Source organism: Rattus rattus, chromosome 2 (assembly GCF_011064425.1).
Source record: "Rattus rattus isolate New Zealand chromosome 2, Rrattus_CSIRO_v1, whole genome shotgun sequence".
In the NCBI taxonomy this organism is placed as follows: Eukaryota; Metazoa; Chordata; class Mammalia; order Rodentia; family Muridae; genus Rattus; species Rattus rattus.
The window spans coordinates 5861593-5885035 of NC_046155.1; the positions used below are offsets into that span (position 1 = coordinate 5861593).

At 50.2% G+C, this 23443-nt stretch overlaps 1 protein-coding gene across 3 annotated transcripts; it reads right to left on the reverse strand.

The window, feature by feature from the left end:
* Window positions 1-959: 959 nt before the first annotated feature.
* Window positions 960-18208, reverse strand: Dhcr7 (7-dehydrocholesterol reductase). 3 transcript variants are annotated; one of them, XM_032891337.1, is made up of 9 exons: window positions 18019-18208; window positions 14992-15119; window positions 12167-12379; window positions 10880-11102; window positions 8601-8691; window positions 7781-7994; window positions 5870-6074; window positions 3713-3844; window positions 960-2298 (listed from the first exon to the last, which is right to left on the reverse strand). In XM_032891337.1, the coding sequence occupies exons 3-9, from the start codon at window positions 12250-12252 to the stop codon at window positions 1834-1836; spliced, it is 1416 nt and encodes a 471-aa protein (XP_032747228.1). In that variant the 5' UTR covers window positions 12253-12379; window positions 14992-15119; window positions 18019-18208; the 3' UTR covers window positions 960-1833. The 3 variants fall into 3 exon arrangements, with proteins under 3 accessions (XP_032747228.1, XP_032747230.1, XP_032747227.1); XM_032891339.1 differs by lacking the exon at window positions 14992-15119 and having other exon boundaries at window positions 12167-12258; window positions 18019-18081; XM_032891336.1 differs by lacking the exon at window positions 18019-18208 and having other exon boundaries at window positions 14992-15176.
* Window positions 18209-23443: the final 5235 nt, after the last annotated feature.

Genomic DNA, 23443 nt, shown 5'->3' on the forward strand with positions numbered 1-23443 from the left:
CAATCTAGGTCTGTCTGATGCCTGATGAGGTGTCAGGGTGGCTCCACCCAGAGCTTAGTTCAGCTGCCCCCACTTTGGAAGGGGCCATAAAAAGCCTGGGTTGAAGTTGCTTAGAGAACTGCAGCGGGTGGCTGGCAGAGACCGACGTAGTCTACAGTGCTGGACTCTGTGGCTTTACCCCAGAGAAGAAGAGTGGGCTTCACTTGCTGGTGGCAGGACAGGTAGTCCCACAGCTGGCAGAGAGCAGGGAGCAGCAGCCCAGCAGTCATGGAGTACCAGGTTATGATTGCACCATGCACCAAACTCTAACTAGGCTCCCAGGCTAAAACAAACCAGAACCATAGCCAATTGGCAAGCACTACTAACATGGGAACCTCCTACCATGTGTTTGAATGTCTTTCTCAGCAATGCAGGAAGACCAGAACACTGACCTTTAGCACACACAAATGAGGGTGCTGAGGCCAAGAGAGGGTCACCTTTTTAAAACTATACAGCCTTCAGAAGGCAGAGCCGGAGTTCACATGTGAACAGCGGAACCTGGTGTCTAAGGTTACATTCACCACACCCAGGCTGCTTAAAAGGACTTTGTGTGAGGGAGAAATAAAGGTGCCTATGTGTGACCAACAGAGATGCCTGAAACCCTCTGTTCAATGTTCAACCAGCTGTAACTGGAAGCAGATCAGTTGTGCTCTGGCTGTGGGCACCCTCTCAATGGCAGATGGAATGGACTCCTCACCTCCAACAAGCAAAGGAGACAGAGTTCTCCACTGATAGGGGAGCTATGGGGATTTATGTACTGTTCACTCCAATGCTCAGTTGGACACAGTTTTGACAGTGCCCTAGGCATTGATTCTAATACTTCCTGCGGTTCCATCCCACATCATACAACAGCCCTCACTCCCACACCAACCCCCAGCCCTGGTACTGGTCAGGCCCATTCAGGAGACAGCACAACGGGACTCATTTAACAAGGCAGATTTAATACAAAGAACCGCTTGCAAGGCTAAGATGAGCCTATCTAGTTTTACAAAATAACCCTGAGTTTTGGGGGGCAGTGTCACTAATGAGAATGGATTCCTTCCCCAATGCTGGGTCTCCTGTTGGGGAAGGTTTGGCTGAGGCCACTAACTGGTGATACATTCTGGGTTGTCAGAGCCAAGTCTGTTCACCTCTGAGCCAAGACTCAGGGGCAAACAAGAAGCACCTTCCGGAAGAGGGGAGATGGATGAGCTGCTAGCTGGGGTACTTGGGGAGTTCTGGGAACCCCATCTCATATGTCAGACAGACTTTATCAAGTTAGCCAGGGATGTGCAGAGTGGGATATTCCAGTCCGCTGCTTGGCATTCCTCGGGTAAAAACAGTAAAGAACCTAAACAAAGAGCCTTCCTCCTTCAATGGCCCCTGAACCCGCTGCTGATCACGCTACAGACAGAAAAAGGGGTCCAGCCCACCATTGCAGGTGGGAGTGAAGGTGACACTGCCCAACTCTTTAGATCCTACATTGTCTCCAGTTTACCAGGATGGCCCAATCCTGGGAGACACCTGGTAAGCCTAAGCTATCTAGACAACATAGATGGTGGGCTTCCAACAGACATGAAAGGGCCAAGGTCCTCTGCCCTCAGGATGCTGAACAGGGAGAACCAGTCATTCTGCTGGGGCATCAGTGTGAACTCAGCTCTAGCTGCCACCAGCCAGACACTGTGGGGCGCCTGGCTCTCCATCCTCCAGAAGAGCAAACCAAGGAGGCCCCTGCAGGGGAAAGCCGGATGCTGGCCCCCATGCACCCAACTCCACACATTCAATGACGCCTCTTTCTGCTTGCCAGGGTGGCCTTCAGAAGATCCCAGGCAGCAGGCGGTAGGGCACAGCGGCTACGTAGCGCTCCCAGTCACGGCCATACTTGTTGGCACAGCGGTGCTCATCACGGAGGCAGCGGTGGGTAAGCAGGATAGTCATATAGATGATGTAGAAGTAGGGGAGGAGGTGGCCGCCGCCACAAGCCAGGCAGTAGGCGAGGCTGCCCATCAGGTCGCCGGTATAGTTGAAGTGGCGGGCCACACCCCAGAAGCCTGAAACCAACAGCTTGCTGCGGTGCTTCAGCCCGTCGGCTGATGTGTAGGAGCACTCGATGGCCTTGGGTTTCTTACCCCAGATGAGGCAGTGTCCATCTGTCCGGCGGAACAGGTCCTTCTGATGGTTGGTCATTCGGAAGATATAGTAACCCACCAGGCCGAGCAGCAGGACGCCCAAGGCGTTGGGGGTGGAGAGCTGTACAGGGTGGTACACCAAGTACAGGCCCTGTGAGGAGAGAGAGGGTGAGGGAAGAAAGTGAAGGGTTGCCCCGTCACAGAGCAGGGTGGCATCAGTGTGGGCTAAGGAGTGGAGACCCTGCCCCTGCCCCAGACGCGTCACGCCAGCTTCCTTTTCTGTTAAGTAAGATATGAGGGACATGATAGCACACTTCTGTCATCCCAGCACTCTGGGATTTTTGCTTTTGCTTCGAGATAGTCTCGTATAGCCTAAGCCGACCTGGAACTTACCGTGCAGCTGAGGGGGACTGAACTCTTGACCCTCCTACCTCAACCTCCCCAGAGCTGGGATTACATGTTGTGTGCCACCAGGCCCAGCAGCAAGTTTTAAAAAACTACTTCCAGGGCATGTTTGGTTTAATCTGTGGTCTCTTTAACATAGAGGCCACTGTATCCTGAGGCTGAACAAGGCCGGCTAGATAGAAAGACCCATGTAAGTGTGGTTTCTGTCATCAGCGCACACACTGGCACTACAGATACAATGAGGTGGCCCGTAAGTCTGTGCCCAGTCAGTGCAGAAACCCAACCACACGAGCCGCTTATGGCTGGGGAGAACCTACAGGGTGAGTCTGGGGTTGACACCTATCCAAGCCCTTACTCTCTACCCTCCTGTCTGCTGGGGACAACTGTTTTCCCAGCACCCTTACATAGGTAGCGAGACCACTTCCACAACCCATGGCCCCATCAGCTACTTGACCAGCCAACAGAGGCCCGCCCATCTTACTGATTGCCACCTGACAGCCTTCTGAGCTCCTTCCAGCCGCTCCAGGCAGCAGCAGGGGCTGAGCAGGCCCACTACTACCACGGTGCCAACACGTCCAAGTGGGTGGAAATAAAGACATATGGCTCAGCCCAAGTCACTGCTGGCCACTCTAATGGCTCTAACCTGCCTTAGCTGATTTGGGGGCATGGGTACTTGACCACATGATTAGGGACACACTCACACTGATGCCATCCCAGGTCCTCCCAGACCAACTACAGGTAGCTATAGAAATCAGCTTAAGGCGGTGTGAAAACCATTCCAAACCATCTGCTGTTCAATTTCAGTCCTCAGCAGCCCTCCAAGCCTTTTGTGGGAGTGACTTGGTCCAGCCATGGCCATTGTGCATTAGGAAAGACAAGGGTGAGCTACAGTGTGTAAGCCGGGCGTGTTAGACGCACGGTCCACTTTTGGGACTTTCAGTGTAGGATGGGTGGAGTGCGAACCAAATCCCATACTGGGTCAAAGATCTCTGCGATTGATGCAAAGAGCTTTCCCCTCTTTGGAGAAGACACCGGCCCAGTGAACCCTAAGGACTAACACCTTGGCAAGCTCAGCATGAGTATCTGCTCAAGGTCGGTCTGGAGCTCCTGAAGACCACACAGCTGGTAACACCGTGTCCCATCCCCTTGCTCCCCCTCACCTGCAGTGTGTAGAGGTAGGGCAGCCACACGCAATCTCCCCAGCCCAGGTACCATCCAAAGTGGTCATGGCAGATGTCAATGGTCTTCAGGTACCAGGTTTCGTTCCAGAAGAAGTCTAACACATAGATGGCCTGCAAGACAGAGACAACACTGTTACCATCACAGCCCCACGTGGGGGTGAGGTGGGGGTCGGGCAGTAGGGTTGTTGCTAAGTAACTTGATTAAGATACTGTGGGGCTGGGAACATTAGAGGGGTGGAGGGGCCACTGTCATCAGCAGGAAGGGTTCCCAGCTATAGCTCCCAAAGGTGACATGAGATGTGGAGCTCAGAGCAGAGGGGGCTCAGGAAGGAGGAGCTCAGGGACTGTCCCTGGGAACTACCACTGCGTACCACAGTAGACACCAACGTAGACATCCACACAGTGACCATCCCGGCATTGGTCCCTGCCAGCCACCCATCAGAACCATGACACACAAGGTGTCCAAGGAGATGGTGTTCATTCACCACAGAGACGGACACAAGCAAAGACCTTGCATGTCACTTCCCACCTCAAGGGAGTCTGCATGAAGCCATAAGCTGTGACTACGACTGGGACACAGAGAGCCTTCCAGAGACTCCAGATTCATCACTTGGGTGCGAAGTATGTTAGTCACAGTTGCAAAACTGTCAATGCTCGCCCTGCCTGAGGCAGTCCTTTATAAAGGAGAAGTGGTACATTACACAGGCATGCTGGGATTTGTCTATAACATGTACACACAGTTCTAGTTTCCTGAGTCTTAGCTGTGCCAGGAAGGAGCCCAGATCCCAGTGCTCTGTAGGTCTCTTCTCTGTCCAACTCTATGCCCCAGAGCAGCAGGAATTTTATGGAGGATGACAGAGAAGATCCCTCCCAAAAGCCACAGTCCTGGCCATATCACCAGCTCAAGTCCACAGGTCCGCATGACCAGAGCTGGTGAGAGGCAGAGACTTACCCCATCCAGTCGTGCATTTGCAGTCTGTCCCACCCAGTACACAATCAGCCTGAGCTGTGCCTGTGGCCTCCTATCTGCAGTCACTCTCCCCTGGCACCCCACATCCCCGCTGGACACATCAGACCCAGGCCACACACCAGCACCACTGGGCATTTTTTTCCACCCACATTATTTTTTTCTTTGTTTCCCCCTTTCTTTCTTTCTTTCTTTCTTTCTTTCTTTTTTTTTTTTTTTTTTTTTTTTTTTTCCGGAGCTGGGGCTGAACTCAGGCCTTGTGCTTGCTAGGCAAGCGCTCTACCACTGAGCTAAATCTCCACCCCGCTTTGTTTCCCCCTTTCTTTTCTTTTACAGATGTGTGTACATGACATGTGTGTGGGCACATATATGTGGGTGTGTATACAAATGTCTGCACATAGAAGCCACAGATTGAAGTCTTCCCCTTTATTCATTGAGGCAAGGTATTTCTGTCAAACCCAGAGCTTACTGATATGGTTAGTCTTGCTGGTCAGCTTGCTCCGGGGATCCTGCGACTCTGCCTTTTGAGGCTGGGGCTACACAGGTTCTGGGGATCCAAACTTTTGACTTCATGCTCTCAGGGCAAGCCCTTTAGCCACAGAGCCCCTTCCCTAGTCTATTGTTGTTCTTAAAATAGTTTCACCCTGTAGTCCAGGCTACTCTCAAACTCAATATGTAGCCACCAGCCAGTCTTGAACTCATGACAATCCTGCCGAAGCCTCCTGAGTGATAACTGCCTTTAACCAAAGGATGGAAACCTCCAAGAGGGTCCCCATGTTGGTTCCACCTGGCCATGAGCTTCCTCGTTCTGGCTGCTGAGGATAGAGGACCTTCCTCAGGGCCTCAACCTCTCCCACTATGAGGACTACACAGGCCACTCCTCGAGCCCAGAGCATGCCTGCCATCTCTCTTCTATAGCTGGTGAACAAAAAGCCCATGTACTCTCAGATCCCATCTGAGGGCAGCACCTAAGGGAGTCGTCCTTGGACCAGGCCAGGCTGCGTGGTGTCCCTGTGGTAGCTGGCACAATGGCATCTATGTAATGCTTTCAGCATGTACCCACTGTGACCTGAAGGGCCAGCTCTGAACAGGACCACAGGCTGGGAACTCTCCCAGAGTCCAGCAGATGTGGTGCCCCACCCTCCCTGGCTGCAAGCACACCAAGTTACCTGTAAGACATTGACCAAAATCATGGAGTTGGTCACATGGCCATAAAGTTCCTGCTGCTTGGCAGCAAAGGACAGGTTGATAAGAGTCCAGGCCACAATCCCCGGGCGCCCATTGAAGAACAGCTTGAAGTCAAACCACTTTCCGATGCGGGGGTTGAACTCAATCCCCATCATGTAGTTGTAGAAGAAATTGCCTGTGAATTTGCTTAAAAACATAAGACAGGAGACACATTACAATTTTGTTTTGGGTTTATGTGTATGAGTGCTTTATCTGCATGCTTGTCTGTGCACCATGTGGGTCCAGAGCCCTCAGAGGCCACAAGAGAGCACTGGATCCCATGGATCTGGAGTTACAGACAGTTGTGAGCTGCCATGTGAGTGCTAGGTACTGAACCCAGGTCCTCTGCAAGAGCAGCCAGTGTTCTTAACCAATGAGCCAAGTCCATCCCCTGCTCTCCAAAGACACATTTCATCAACAAGCATGTCTTGCTGCACACAGCTCAGCCAGTCTCGTGGACATCAAGGTTCAGGAGCTGGCAGTTCAAAGAGGTAGCCCTGATGCAGCTGAGACCCTAAAGTGTCCGTGCAGGGGAGAGCATGGCAGCCCCGCCCTCAGACCCATACCTGCATTCACTGTCACTCAGAATACACTGTGCTCATGCTCAGCAGAGACACAGAACACAGGGGCACTTGGATTACATGGCATATGCCCTGTGCTCACAGCCTAAGCCCCATGTTTCTCCCTGTTCCACAAGTTCAATGACCAAGTTTATGTTCTTGGTCACCTGCCTCACAGCGAACCCTTCATCAGAGTCTAGGGGAGAGAATCGGCTGAGATAATTGGGGTGAAGACCCTTCGTAGGTACAGTCTACTGCTAGCTGGGACAGCAGGGTCTCATGTCTCATTCCCACAGTCAGGCTAAAGAACCAAACATTACATCTACAAAAGCAGCAACGGCTCTGGGAGCCGTAAAAGGCAGTAGGGCAGTAAACTGCAGAGCAGGACAACACAAGCCATCCAACGTTCTCATCTGAGGCTCACTGCCCAAAGCAAAGCCAGCAGTTAAGGGAGAGATGTTCTGCTTTCACCTGCATCCCCAGACAAAATTAAGAACTCCAGAAGAAGTCACCAATTATCTGTTTGTGGGTGAGTGGATGGGTGAATGGGTGGATGAATGGGTGAGTGGATGGATGGATGGACAGACGGATGGATGGATGGATGGATGGATGGATGGATGGATGGATGGCTGGATGGATGGACAGACGGATGGATGGATGGATGAGTGGGTGGCTAGATGGGTATACAGGCAGGTAGGCAGATGGATAAGTAGGTGGATGGGCGTATGGTGGGTGTATGGATGAACAAATGCATGGGTTGTAAACAGGCTGATAGACAGACAGATGTATGGGTGGGTATGTGGAAAGCGAATAGATGATCAGATGGTAGATGGTGAGTGGCTGTGTGGGTGGAGAGTTGGATGAGTAGACAGATGTGAGGAAAATGGGTGTGGGGACAGAAGGATGAATAGATGATGGGTAGATGGGTGGGCAGATAGGTAGATGGACAGTTGCTCTCCAACGCAAAGTTTCCATGGAAACGCAGTGAGCAAGCAGGGACTCTCCTAGGCAGCAGCCATGGTAAAGCCACTGAGATAACAAGAGTCTTTCTAAGGCTCTTTCATAAGAAATAATCCAAAGAAAGAGGCAATGATCTCCTCCTCAGCCAGAAGTTGTCCTTCCAGTTTAACTGCCCCCATGGCAGCCTTGGCTACTGCTAGCAGTTCTTAAAGCAAGAAAATCCAGGTATCCAAAAGGCTGATCCCAGATCTCACTTCTCAGCTTTCCTTGCCAGGCCCTGGGTGGGAGTATCCACCATCCATCCTAGGCTTGCCCAGACACTAAGGAGCTTACCAGTCTTCGGCGCTGGTGGGGAACAGGTACCCCTTGATCATTGCAAAGGTGGACACAGCGTAGCCCAGGATGTTGGCACACCATAGCAACGGGATCCAGTTGTCAAAGATGATGGTGGGGGAGAACCAGGATAGGACGTAAGCGTTCACAAACCAGAGGAAGTGGGTAATGAGCCAGGCTTGCAGCCCATTCACCTCATACTTATTTACAACCCCTGCAGAGAGACAACCAGACAGAGTACTCTCACTGGACCTGGCCGAGTGCCTGCCTCACACCTATCTGCCCCTTGCCCTCTGTTGCTGTAGACTTCTTAGGAAGAGAGGCATCTTATCTTCTGTTGAATACCCAAGCTTAAAGGCTAGAAGCACCCTTCATACGGCGAGGCTGTAGCTGCTCTGTGTTGCTTCTCACCCTCATCATCCAGCCCAACTTGAGGATAGGACTATGAGCAAGGTCAATCAGGTGGCAGGTAAGACAGGTCAACCCTACGTTCTCCCAGGCTCCGCTTGTGTCTGCTGCAGTGCCTCTCTGAGAGCGCTCTGCTGGAGACACTGGTGGGATTCCAAACCCAGGCCATTAGCAGTGTGAAACCGGGGTCCTCCCACCACCGTGAAGCAGCAGGACTACGCTCCTGAGTGAGGAAGGTGCTGTGTCTACAATAGCATGGATGTTCCTCCAGAACCTTTGAGGCTGGGTGGACAGCGTCCAAACTAAATTGGTTCTTATCTGGGATTACAGCGTGGAAAAGCCACTCCAGGAGCCACAGCCACAGACTGGCCAGGGCAAGACACCTACCTACCAACTCAGAGGCAAAGGTTACCTGCCGGAGTTATGGCACCTTCTTGGACGCCTCCCACATAACCTGGCAGAAATCTGTGGCAGAAGTCAGGAAGCCAGGAGTAAAGCAGCACCTGAAACAGAATTTTAGGTAGAAAGATTGGCAGCCTGCAGGGTATAGCTGTGTGATCTGACCTGGCCTTGTTTTACTGGACAGAGATGAGCACAGCTATTGCAATTCTAGAGCTCAGCGCTCTAGGAGCTAGGCAGGCTTCCCAGGACACATGGGCCCTCCCAACCCCACTTTAAAGCCTTTTAAAAACCCTCAGATGGGTGCAGGAGAGATGGCTCAGCAGATAAGAGCACTGGCTCCTCTTCCAGAGGTCTCAGGTTCAATTCCCAGCACCCACAGAGTAGCTCACCATTGTCTGTAACTCCAGCTGCAGGAGTTCTAACACTTTTACACAGACATACATACAGGCAAAACACCAATGCACATAAAATAAAAATCAATAATTTCTAAAAAGCCTGTTTTTTTAAAAACATAAAATTATAAGAAAAGCATTGAGTGTGATCCACATTCCATGAAGCCCACCCTTTCGACATCACAGCTCAGAGTCATCGTAATAGGCTCCCAAGACCAGGCAACCATCACAATCTGATTCTAGGACACTTGTGATGGTTTGTATATGCTTGGCCTAGGGAATGGCACCATTAGAAGGTGTGGTCCTCTTGGAGTAGGTGGTCTTGTTGGAGTAGGTGTGTCATTGTAGGGGTCGGCTTTAAGACCCTCACCGTAGCTGCCTGGAAGCCAGTACTCTGCTAATAGCCTTCAGATGAAGATGTAGAACTCTCAGCTCCTCCTGCACCACGACTGCCTGGATGTTGCCATGTTCCTGCCTTGATGAAAATGAACTGAACCTCTGAACCTGTAAGCCAGCCCCAATTAAATATTGTCCTTATAAGAGTTGCCTTGGTCATGGTGTCTCTTCACAGCAGTAGAACCCTAACTAAGACAACACTACCAAAGGGAACCCTAGGATGAGTGAGAGAAAACTTGGCTGTTAAAAGCAATTGCTACTTGTCCATAGGTCATGGGTTAGATTCTCAGCACCAGCACCCACATAGCAGCTCACACCTGTCTTCAACTCCAGTTACAGGAGATTCTATTTCCCCTTCTGGCCTCCATCAGGCACTATAAACATACTGTGTGTGTGTGTGTGTGTGTGTGTGTGTGTGTGTGTGTGTGTGTGTGTGTGTGTAGAAAAAACACACACATAAAATAAATATATCTTTAAAAAAATACTTTTTAAGTGGTGGTGGTGCATGGCTTTAATCTCAGCACTTGGGAAGCAAAGGAAGGCAGATCTCTGAGTTCAAGGACAGACTGGTCTACAGATGGAGTTCCAGGACAGCCAGGGCTACATAAAGAAACCCTGTCTCAACCCCCACCCCCAAATACTGTTTCTCATCTTCTCCCGCAGTCCCTGTGAGCCGCCAATCTTTCCAGCATGTGAATGTGATCTAACCATTTCACATAAATACGACTGCTCCAACTGGTCTTGGCATCTTCCACTTGGCAGCTGTTTCCAACGCTGACCCAAAGGGTAGCCTGTACAGTCCAGTGGCGTCTACTAGTGGACAGACCACGTATTGTTCCTCCAGTCCTCTACTAGACAGCTGGGCTGCCTCCAAGCTTTAGCAACTGCGAGTCAGGCTATCCTTCTCACCCAGACGATGGAGGAAAAGAAAAGGAGGGAGACCCTGGAGTACAAAAGCTTGGGCCCTGGGAGAGATAAGTCTCAAAGCAAGATTCTGCCTAGGGGAAAAAGGGGTGATCTGATTTCCATGTGGTTCCCTAACCTGTCCTAGGTGTAGACTTATATCCATGTCTAACATCGGACCTGTGAAGGCTGCTTCTGCCTAGTGACCTCCTAGTTTTCATGGCAAAGATACTTACGACCAGGACTATCTGGTAACCTGTGGAAGCAGTAGAGTCTAGGACAACACCTCCCAGAAGCTACTGTGAAAGATTCCAGCTGTGTGAAGGGACTCTCTCAGGCACCCTATGCCCTCCCACTGGCAGGCTTGCTCACTGCCCAGTAGGACACACTGCTGAGCTACAGCCAGGTGCAGAGAAACCATGAAGAATACAATGTAACATATGGGTGCTTTCCGCTCTGTGTATCTGCTTCTAGGTAACTGTTACATCCTGACAACCTGAGCATCATTCTGGGTCAGAAGTTTGCATCCCAGACAAGTCCCTGGCAGCAGATCCCCTACTCCATCCTTGGTACCCCGGCCCCAAGGCAGTGGACTGACCTGGAAGCTGACCCACAAGGCATACAGTTGGGCAGCCTTAGCTGTCACAGGCGGTGTCTTGGCCCAGATGTCTGCCAGACTCGCACGGCCTGTAGCTACGTCCAATATGGGGGCAGTCAGCGAGCAGCTGTACTGGTCACATGCCATGATGAAGTAGTACACAATGAACGGTGCGAAGAGCAGCAGGAAAATGACGCTGACCAGGGAGAACCAGTCCACTTCCCTGAGAGAAGGACAGAGGGAGGTTACCATGAGGGCTCTTGTTCTTAAGCCCCATGAGGGACTCAGAGACCCCCTTCTGATCTTTGGACGGAAATGAGGACTCTGTGATTCCCTTTTGTGCATCAAACCCCATGGCAGGATGCCTAAGACACTCTTCCATCCCTCTGAGACTCTCTTCTGTCCCCTGAGTCCTACAAGGATCTCTGACATGCTCTTCAATACCGTTGGGCCACATGGGGTCACCAAGGTGTCCTCAGCCTCTCCTTCCCACCAGTTAGAACCTGGTAGGAAAGGGTATCAATTCAGAAACCCCTGCAGCCAAGGCAGGTCACTCATGCTGCTTCTGTGGCAACACCAGAAAGTGTCCTATCTGTGACCACCAACAAAAAGCCCAGAGACCAGTACATGAGTGCAGAGGGCCCTTCCTGACCCTTAGGGCCAGTGGCTTCCCCAGCCCCATCCACTTAATACACTTCATGTGTTAAGGACACAACACACAAAGTTCTCACATTGCTCAATGGCAGAGAGAGCACCATGATATCAACCCAGCTTTCTTGGGTTGGCGGCAGGACTCAAGATGACCCTTAGGCCATCTGAAAGACCTGGATTCCTGGTAGGGTAAGAGAGAGGAAAGTCCCACACCTGCCCTCAGGTAGTAAGTTGCAATAAAAACATAGGCAATGCTGCAAATAGGTTACCTTCATATAATGAATGTGGGGTTCTTAGAATCCTCTCCCTAAGATATCTCAGGATATATATACATACAAGTCTCAGAGAGAGAGAGAGAGAGAGAGAGAGTATGTGTGTGTAAAAGTGTGCTCGAGTGTGCACACCTGTCAGAAATAAGATCATTTCCATCCACGAGCACTTCAGACAAGGGACAGCATACCCAAAATGGTTTCTAGGTCTTCTTTCCAACTCTTTATCTTGTGGTATGGGAAACAGCTTACCTTTCATTTGTCTTTATAAAATAATACATTTTCTCTAGGTCCCTAACATCCCTGAGGCTGAAACCCTTAAGAGTTGACTTCACCCTCCTGCCATGAAAACAGGCAAGCCCCTTACCAGGCACGGCCCCATTGTCCTTGAGATTCAGCCTTGACGTTGTGATTCTTGGCTTTGGAAGCGTTGTGCTGGGACTTTGAAGCCATCAGGATCTGAGGGAAGGAGGAGAGGCTCAGATCCTTCCAGAAAGCTAGACCCCCACCAGGGCTCAAGTGTTGACTAGAGCAGGCAACCTTGGTAGCTTTCTCAGTGCCTGATTGCCCACCGCAGGTTCTGGGAGAAGAAAAGAGGATGCTGAAGCACTTGCTGATCCCGCACTCCCTCACGCCCAACCTTCCCACCTCACTCACTGATACCTTTCCCAGCTGGGGCAAACGCAGGGACTAGCTTTGCCTGCCACATCCCTGCTCCTCCAGACCCCAGGATCTTCACCACCTCTGAATATGGCTTTCAGCCTTCCTGGTAGTACTCATACTATCTATCTCCCTCCAGTAGAAGGCAGCTTTCTAGTCATCCCTCCCCCACCAAGGCCTTGGGGAGAAGGGGGACACATGTCATAGATAAAGTCTCCGGGTGCCTCCCTACCCCAATAGTTCCCTTCCCCCTCTAAAACAAGTCTAGCTTGTAAAATTTTAAAACATCAAGGATTTAAAATGATATCTTAAAAGCCCTCAGAGGGCCAGTGGAGAAGGCTCAGTAAAGTATACGCCATGCAAGTGTGAGGACCTGAAGTCAATCCCCAGCACCCATATTAAAAAAAACCAGCCAGGTGCAGCAGCATGGGCCTTGCAATCCCAGTTCTAGAAAGGAAAGAGCAGCTTGAGGTTCACTGGCAGGCAGGCTAGCCAAACCAGGCAGCCGAGTGATCAGCAACACATGCCACATCAAAAACTAAGGTAGATGGCTCCGAGGTTAAGAGCATTGACTGCTCTTCCAGAGGTCCTGAGTTCAATTCCCAGCAACCACATGGTGACTCACAACCATCTGTAATGGGGTCTGATGTCCTCTTCTGGTGTGTCTGAGGACAGCGACAGTGTACTCATATAAATATAATAATAATTAATCGTTTTAAAAATTAAAAAAAAAAGCTAAGGAAGAGAGAGCAAGTAAGGAGGAGACCCAAATGTTTACACACACACACACACACACACACACCCCACACAAACACAAGCGCACCAGTGAAATGGTGCCATAGCAGGGCTGGCAGAATGGCTCAGCAGGTTAGGATGCCTGACAAATCTGACGACCTGAGTCTGATCCTCAGGACAGCACAGCAGAGGAAAACTAACTTTCTTCTGACTTCCATTCGCACATGCTGTGGCACATGCTTACCCACCCACATAGGCATGCGTGCCCGCCCGCACGCCACATACAAAGAACACACAAAAGATGAAAAGGGGGCATGGGAGAGACCTGCCTCTAAGAAGTTTTTGTTCTCCAGCAACCCTGGCCTCAGAGCCTGTGCTGCCTGGATATATCAACCTGCTTAGGACAGCCCCACCCCTGACTCCCCCATCCTCACCCCACCCCTGACTCCCCAACCCCACATCCCCTGGAAACCATCGAATGCTCCTTGCCCAGTAGGTGCATGGCCCCATTCACAGTCCCACGCAACTACTAAGGCTCCCTTATCTCCCTGATCTCTAGTGCCTACACTAATCACAGTGAACCCAGGGCCACTGTGCCCACACGCCTTCCAGAGTCTCAACAGAGGGGACTGGCATTCTTCTAGCCCTGACTCACAGATAAGCCCCAAGGATATAGAGCTTGGCACCAACATTACTTTCTGATAATCTACCGTGCTGGAGAATTATGCAAGGCAGTGAGGAAGGAACCTCAGACCTAAACACTGGAGATACTGAAGAGCGATGCCCAGAGTTCAGGACACTTTCTGAATTTCATTTTATTAATTAATTAATTTATTTATTTATTTATTCATTTTGAGTCAGGGACTTATTCTACAGTCTAGACTGGTCTGGAACTCACAGCAATCCTCCTGTCTCACCCTCCCAATGGCTGAGATAACAAGTGTGATCCACCCCACCTAGCAATAACGTGCTATAAAACATATAAGAAGACAAAGACTGGCGAGATGGCTCAGTAGGCAAAAGTGTCTGTTGCTGAGGCAGACAACCTGAGTTCAAACTCACGTGGCAGAGGAAGAGAAGCAACTCTATGGGTTGCCTTCAGACCTCTATGCCCTGTGGCATGCTCGCCCTCCAGAAACAGTAACGAAAACGTGATTAGAAGTTGGTAGAGTTGGCAGAGCCTAGCATGCACAGAGGCGGAGTAGTCAGTCCTGCAATCCCATCACTTGGAGGCAGGAGGATCAGGAGTTCAAGGCCATCCAAAACTACACAGAAAGTTCAAGGCCAGCTTGGTCTATAGGAGACTGGAAAAATACAAAAGTAACTATTTTAAATTTATGTGGAGATCATGTACCTGGTCATACCTCTGTCACAGGCACCAGATTCTATGAAAAGATATGAACGTGTGGTGGCTGGGTAGAGGGGATCCCTTTCCAGTCCTGAGTCTCACTGAACAGCTGACATGTGACTGGTGAACTGTTTCCTTCATTTGGGGGTTGCTTTTTAAAAAAATTTTTTGTTTTGTTTTGTGTTATCTTATGTGCATGGGGACTTTATCTACATATATGTCTGTGTACCACTCATGGAGGGCTGAAGAAAATGTCAGATCCTCTGGAACTGAAGAGAGTTACAGATAGTTGTGAGCCACCATGTAGGTGCCGGGCAAACCCAGACCCTCTGGGAGAGCAGCCAGTGTTTTCTGCCACCCAGCTACCTCTCCAGCCTATTCTTTGGTTTTTAAAACAGTGCCTCGCTTCCATTGCCCCTGCTCACTGGCGCTGCGAGCAACACACTCACCTTTGACCTCTGGGCCACAGGTTTCACAATAGAATGATGTTGTCTTTCTCAAAAGTGGCTCTCAAAATGTCCAGGTTCAGAAGTCCCCCAAGGTCTGATCAATCCTTGCCCATATGCTGAGTAACACTCTGCCACAGTGGCCACAAAAACACCAACATCACGCAGGGGACTGAAATGTCAAGGTCATTACTGACATAAAGTAAGGGGCAGACTCAGGGCTGGGGGTACACATTCAACAGAGACCATGTAAGGGTGACTGAGCCGTACCAGCAGAAGCCTGAAGGGCTGTGCTGGGGTAGTGAATGGAAGTTTCTGGAGGTTCAGGAGTAGTAGAGCCAGAACAGGTAGGCCTGACAGAGGGTAACAGATTTTCCTGGGATGCTGACAGCTGCACATATAAAACCATTCTGGCACTCCTGGTGCCATCACCCACCCTGGAGCTGGCACATTTCCATGGAACATTCTAGAAGCCACTGAGATGCCAAGAACACAGAGTAGCTCGGAGAACGACCTAGATTGGCAACCAATTTCCATGGGAATGCAAGAGAATTGGGGACCTACTGAATGCCCCATGGCACATAAGTCTGTGTCCCCAAGGGTTTGTCCTTCATAAAGGACAGATGAGAAAGATCCATTGGTGCCTCATATGCTAAATGAAACCAATGGGCCAGGCACGGTGGTACCCTCATCTTTAACCCCAGCACCTGAGAGGCTGAGACAGATAGATCTTTGTGAGTTTGAGGCCTGACTGGTCTACACAGTGAGTTCCAGGTCAGCACAACAAAACAGTGAGGCCCTGTCTTACGAAAAGGAAAAGGAAACAACATGACTCAGGTCTAGAAAGCTGAAGGCTTTGTTCACCTGACCAGACAAAGCCAAAGGCAAGAGATAGGTCGAGGGACATATTATCCCACAGTCGGCAACATGGCCACACAGCAACTGGAAAAATGTCCACACCCAAGGAGGTGGGATGATTTCAGTGACAATTCACAGAAAGCAAAAAGTGTTTACCATGAACCTGATGGCTGATCCCCTACAGCCAGGGGAGGGGTCATGTGGGGCACCAAAGCCTGAGGATACAAACACCCTGTAATGGAGGCTGCTGCAGCCAGAGTGGTTGGTTCTAAAAGCAGAACACCTGTGGCCTTTGAGGGGTGACAGCCAGCACAGAGGAAGGTGACAGGCTCTTCCTTCCACATGGGCACGTGGTCTTGAACTTGCTTTGTAGCCAAGAACTACTTTTAATTTCTAACCCTTCTGGCTTCATCTCCTACGTATGTACTCCTAGGGGTTGTATGTATGTGTCAAGTTTTTAATACGATTTATTTATTTTTATTTATCCATCCTACGGAAGGGAGCACGTGTAGAGGTCAGGAGACAGCTATGAAATCAGCAGAAAGCACAAAGCCGGGACATGCAAACCTAAACAAGTCTTTCAGCATTTCTCATGGTTTCTATATAGGTCAGGAATTTGGGGAGGTGTTTGGGGAGTAGACTCTCCTCCTGCAGACCCATGTGGGCTGGCTTGACCTGGTTTATCGGTGGCCTTGAGGCGGTGAGAAACACAGACAGGCAGTGCTGGGGAAAGATGAGCCTTTCACATCTCTCCTTGGAAGGGGTATGAGACATCACCAGACCCTTGTGGCCATAGCACAGTCATTCCACACATCCTGAAGGGGCAACAGAAAGGTATGTCTACAAGGAGCTGCTGCCGGGCTTCCACTGGATGACACAGCCTGTTGCTAGAGCTACAATCCATTCAGCATTTGCCAAGTGCCAGGTGCCCAGCCCACTGGAAGAATGAATAATGTTCACAGATGAGACGCTGGGAAAAAAAGAAGTCAGGGCAATTCGGTGACTGCTCACACAGCCTAAGAGACAAGGCTGGGCCTGGTACTCTACTTTGGCACACTTTGGAGGCTATGAAATAATAACATGGCTAACTCTGCATATCAGATTCCAGGGATCTTCCATATAGAGAAGCATCCATGTTGATGGAATATTCCAGAAGCAGTAGGGTGTCCAATCTGGAAATCTGTTAGCCTCGGGTTGGATATCAAGATGAAAAGGTAGGAAATCCCAGAAATGGGTGCCTGGCGAGAAGCACGTCCCCCTATGTGTACCGATGGCAATTTATCCTGGGAAATACTTGGGGCTGTGGCAGCTGGCAGACAAAAGAACCTCCTGCAGTGCTCTGTATAGACATGTAAACTTACGTCACACCCACCGAAAATCACCAAAGAAATCAGAAGCTCTGGCACCCAGTGCTAGAAAGAGCCGTTTCAAAAAGATTCTATCAGAAGTAGCTCAAAAATTAAAGATGTTCTGTCGTTTGGAATTCTTCCTCTGAACACCATCCTGATCTTTAGGGGGACAGGGGACTCTCCACAAACTGGGGAGGTCAGGTATGCCTAGAGCTTCCCATGATCCTCATGCCAGTGGGCAATCCATCTATCTCCTGAGAGAATAAATCTAATCACTCAAATCCAGTGAAGAGATTCTCCTGGCTGTATATGCCAAGGGGTGAGTTTATACTTGCCCCTCCATACCTGAGCATTCAAAGGTCCCTCAGGGAGCTGGACCCTCATCCCACAGCAGATGGCTGCTCTCCTGCCCACAGGCCCCAGCTAAGCAAAGTCCACCTCCACACCTGATCACAGGTGCACCTGGACCATCTGGGCAAAGCATCTCCCCTCCTACCCGGCATTCAGACCCCCTCCCTCAGCATACATCTCCCCAAACCAGAGCACACAACCCTCGCTCCGGTGCACACGCCTCTAAATCTGCACATCTGTTCACCAATCTACCTAAAACCTGTGCAAACGCGCATACCCTCATTTACATACATATCTCCTCCCACCCCCACCCAATCTCACAAACTGCCTCCTTCCTGAATACTCATTCTCTTTTTTTTGTACATATGGCCCACGCTTCTGCACTCTCGACGCTTCCCCCCCTCCCCTCCCACGTCTGTGCGCACGGTCCTTCTCCTGTACTATAGCCCGGTCCGTGCACACAAAACCTCACCTGCGTGCGGGATCGTGGCGGTTGATTCACGACCTCCAGCAGCGCCCTAAGTGTCTGCCTGAAGCACCGCCCCCAGGTGACGTGAGGTCACAGACTACCAATCGGAAGTAGATTTCGTGAGCCGCGCCCTGTGATTGGTGAAGGCAGTGAGCTGACTAGGAGCCCACCGGGCCCGCCAGTCGGCGGCGGCAGTCTTGAGATTGACAGCAGGGCCGGCCCCGCCCCGCCCACGCCCCTGGGGACTCGGGTCGGACTCTGCTTGGTGGGAAGAAGGATGCAAATGTGGATTCTGCCACGCAAGCTCCGATCCTGCTCCTCCCGTGCCTCAGTTTACCCTGCTGCAGAACTCCTTCCTGAAGGAGAGCATCTCCTGCACGGGACAACAGATACTGCGGAGACCGCGAGACAGGACCAGACCAGTCCCGCAAGGAAGAGGCAGCTAGCAGACTGTGAATGTGGCTGAAGCCCTAGTATGACAGCCAAACGGGTCCTCTGGTGGACAGGACTCAGTCACACCTTCGTGCCCCAAAGGGTATTTGGGGAAAGCCCAGCCCGCATTCCTGTCAGCTGAGCCTTAACAAAGCAGCTTTGGATAGTTTCATTCTCTTCTCATCTCTTTCCTCCGCGCCACCAGACATTCGTTAGTTACAGTCGCTAGTCGCCCTCTCCTGGCGAGAGTCTCCTCTGCAACCACAATGAAACAAACTGGTAATGGATGTGACTTCAGCACTGTTAGCTACTGTCCACGTGCTGGTGCATCAGCTGCCCAACAATGTCCTTTATTGCTCTTTTTCTCCAAACCCCGGGATCCAGTCAGGGTACACATTTGACTAGAGTAATAGGTTATTCAGAATATACTGTCAGGACTGGAGAGATGGCTCAGCAGCTAAGAGTACTGGCTGCTCTTCAGGTGACCAGGGTTCAAGCCCCAGCACCCACATGGTTACTCAGCCATCGGTATTTCCATTCCCAAGGCATCCAGCGCTCTCAGCATGCATGCATGCATACACGCATACATACATACATCAATCATACATACATAATGCATGGTTACTCCCTGGAACTGGAGTTATGAACTGGCACATGGTTACTAGGAATTGAGCCTGGATCTTCTTCAAGGTAAGTCATAAGTACTCTTAATCCCTGAGCCATTTCTTCTGTCCCTGTCTTGCTCTTGATTAATAAGTAAATGAAGGTAGTGTTATTTTGAGACTGGTAAATACAATGTTTCCAAACAACCTTTGGCCCTGGTGACTTAGCATTCTTTGAGGATACTTGGGACATGGCCTACTTCTTGGTAGGAACAGTTGGCTTGATTTCAGCATTCCTCCAAACTTATTAAACGTATTAGCTGATAGTCTTTTATCAAAAATTCAGCTCTTTTAACTTTTCAAAAATTTTAAAAATTTCTGCTGGGCAATGGTGGGTGGCACATGCCTTCAATCCCAGCAATCAGGAGGCAAAGAGAGGCAGACCTCTATGAGTTCGAGGCCAGCCTGATCTACAGAGCAAGTTACAGGACAGACAAAGCTACACAGAGAAACTCTGTCTTGACAAACAAGAAAAAAAAAAACACATTTATTACTATGGTGCTGTGCTTCTCAACCTTCCTCATGCTGTGACCCTTCAATTACAGTTCCTCATACTGTGGTGACCCCCAACCATAAAACGATCTTGCTGCTACTGAAGAACTGTAATTTCTCTACTGTTATGAATGGCAATGTAAATATCTGATATGCAAAATATCTGAAATGCATCCTCAAAGGGGTTGCAGCCCAGAGGTTGAGAACCACTGCTATACAGTGTGTCTTCATTGTGTGTATGGGGGGGCAGGGTTTGGGCAGGTGGACAGGTGCACACGCTGTGAGCCATGTGTGGGTGTCAGAGAACAACTTTGTGTAGTTGGTTTTCTCTCTCTGTCTTTAAGTTTCAGGGATTGAACCCAGGCAGCCAGGTTTACACTGAAAGCACTTTACCTACTGTACCATCTTGCCAGTCCCAAACCACTGACTTACTTTTATCAGGATAGACAAGTGGTTGGTTTTTTTCCTTACTGACCCTGTGTTCTAGGGTCCCATCTATAAGCAGTGTAGTCCTTTGGAATTGTGTGTGGGGAGGGAGGCGTGTAGGGGGAGGTGTTTGTAGATGTGTGTGTGTGTGTGTGTGTGTGTGTGTGTGTGTGTGATGTGGATGTGTGTGGGGGCGTGTGACTTTTATGCCTGTGCGTGCTTATTTGTGGAGACCAGAGGCCTGTACCCTTCAATGCCTGTCTTCCTCTCTTTCTCTCCATCCTGTCCTTTGAGATAGGGTCGCTCACTGAAACTGGAGCTCACCCATTGGCTAGACTAACTGGCCATGTGGCCATGTGCCTTTTTTTTTTCCTTTTTCTTTTTTTGGAGCTGGGGACCGAACCCAGGGCCTTGCGCTTCCTAGGCAAGCGCTCTACCACTGAGCTAAATCCCCAACCCCAAGGCCATGTGCCTTTTTCTTTTTTTTTTTTTTTTTTTTTTTGAGTAATATGTCTTCAGCCTTCTTTGAGGCAGTACCAAACTAGGTCCTCATTGTCTGCTGTACAATGTACCAATCATTGAAAGGTGTTTTGCAATGTAGCTGGGGGTGGACATGGACAGCAGAATCTTCAATCCACCCCTGGAGGGTAGGATTTAGAATGTTATGGAGTAGGGCACTGGGACAATGAGTGGCATGGGGCAGGCAGAGGTGAAGTGGCATGGTCTGTATGTGCATTAATAAAGCACGGTTTTATAAAGGCATGTGTCAGAATGGCTGTTAGCTCGAGCTGGCGTTGGAGTTTTCAGGTCCCTAATAGCAAAAGGTCACCCACGGATGGCCCAGATGGGCCAGTCAGGAGGTGGAGTGGAGTGTGTGTGTGTGTGTGTGTGTGTGTGTGTGTGTGTGTGTGTGTGTGTGTGTGTGTAGACTGGAATGCAACCTTGGGTGTCATCCCCAGAACCCGTGGAGCTTTGCTTTGCTTTGTGATGTGATCTCACCAGCATGGACCTTGAGCCAAGTAGGTTAGGCTTGCAGGCTAGAAGAACCCAGGCATCTGTGGTCTCTGCCCCACTGCTAAGATCATGAACACTTGTCACCAGGCCAGCTTTAAAAACAAAAAACCCCAAAAACTTGTTCTAAGGACCAAATTCATGTCTGCCTGCTTGGAAGAACACTCGACCAACTGAGCTGACTTCTTAGTCCAAGAGCCAGGTGGTTTTGAGAAAAACACACAAACAACAACACTATCCTCCCACCTCCGGAGAGAGGGGCCTTCTGGGGCAGAGCTAGCAGATACAACTAAGCTGCCTGACCTCCAGGATCAGCCATATTTAAGTCCCTCTCCAAGAAGGTCCTGCAGAGGAATCAGGGGGCTGGAGGCATCCGGAGTTAAAGAAGTGAAAAGAGCAAAAGGTCTGTAAGTGTTGCAGCTTGGAACCCTTCCTCAAAGGAAGTGTTGCAGTTCCGAGGAGGAGAATTTCCCCAGTGGGGGCATTAAAGCTCTGAACGCTTCCCTAGTGGAAGTGTTCCAGTTCTGAGGGGGAACGGTATCCTGGCAGTTGAGAGTCAAGGAATACCACAAACTCACACTGCACAATCTCACATGAGATTATTTGGGAAAGTTACTAAGATTCAATGCCTCTGCTGGGCCAGAAGGTAGCAGGGAACTGAGCAGGAGACAGGCCTATGTAGGATTTCTTGGGGGAGGAGTTTTCCAGGGTAGAGATTTCTAGTGTGGGGACTTCAAACCAGGCTCAGGGATTGGTAGGATTCTGTGCCCAGCGATTGGTAGGATTTCGTGTCAGGGATTGATGGTGCTTGTTTGTTTGTTTGCTCAGGGGTTGGTGGGGTTTGATAGATGTTCAAACCCTGAAGAGGGCTCAGATCTTTTACCCGACAGGTTCAGTTTGCCTGAGTCCAGGCCAGTAGCATCTGTTGTCTGGTGGTTTTCAAAGTGGAGGACTGTCCTCCCCGAGAGATAGATATTCCTTAAGAGTGTTTCCCAGGCCCCTGAGAATTGCTTCTGAGCTGTCAAAGGTTGATGTGAGAAGTCACAGAAAAAAGTCCAAGTTTACTTCTGGGTTTTGAAAACCCTTTAAGCTCAAAAACCGCCAATCCATGAGCTTGTGAAGTCCCACCAATCTTTGGGGCTCTCCCCAAGCTTAAGACTTGAAATCCCACCAATCCCCCACCTTGGAAATCTCTACCCTGGAAAGCTCCTCCCCCAAACTCAATATAAAGTCTGTCTCCCACTCAGTTTTCTGCTGCTTTTAGGCTGAGCTGAGGCAGCCACTCTCTTGTGTCTTTCCTAATAGATATCTTGTGTGAGGTTTGCTATGCAGTGTGTTTTGTGATATTCCTTGGCCTCCTACTGCTGAGGAAACTCCCTCAGAGCTGTGACACTTACACTGGGGAAACCTTTCCCCTCAGCTGTGTCACTTACACACTGGCCCTTCCTTTGACAGGTGTCTAACAGAGGCTGTAACCTATCTATGAAAGCTCATTCTAAGAATTTCTTTCTTGACACAGCCTAAAGGGTCTGGATGGGCTTTCCTCTGAGGGAGGAAGCAAGGTCTGAATCCCTCAGTCTGAGGAAAAATGACTGAGGAAGGGACCAGACCCAGAGAAGTTGTGTATACCTTGCTTGGGGTTACCCAATGCAGGAGGGACAGGAATGAGAAAGGGCTTGGATGATGCACAAGGAATCCAGAGTGCTGTAAGCCAAAGAAGCAGGACACAGGCACAGTGTTCTTCTGTGAGTTCGTGTTGACACCAGAGTTTTGTCAACTTGACACAAACTAACTGAACACACCTGGGAAGTGGAAACTTTAATTGAGGAATCGCTTCCATCAGACTGGTCCTTACCTGTCTATTGAGCATTTTCATAACTGACGATTGATGTGGAAGAACTTGGCCCACTGTGGGTGGTGCCACCCCTGGCTGGTGGTCCTGAGTGGTGTAAAAAAGCAGGCTAAACAAGCCTTGAAGCAAGCCGATGGGCAGAGGTCCTCTTTGGTCTCTGCATCAGTTTCTGCCTCAACTTCCCTTCATAACAGACTATGAGCTATAAGGTGAAGAGAGTCCTTTCCTCCCCAGCTGCTTTTGGCCACATGTTTATCACAGCGACAGAAAGCAAACCTGACACCACCTTTGGTGGCAGAAAACAAGCCTTTCATGACATAACAAGTCGCTAGGATGGTAAAGGAAATGATCCAGGATAAACCAGTGTGGACCACAGCGGGACTCTGAGACAACCTGGCTGCGCAGGCGCTCCTTGGGACCCTGCTTTAACGGGTGCTTTGCTCAGGCGTGGGAGGGGCCTTACGGAAGGGCGCGCAGTGCGAAAGTGAGAAGGGGTGTGGCCGTGGAGGGCGAAAGGACGGTGCTTCCGGGTGGGACACGCTCTGCGCCGGCG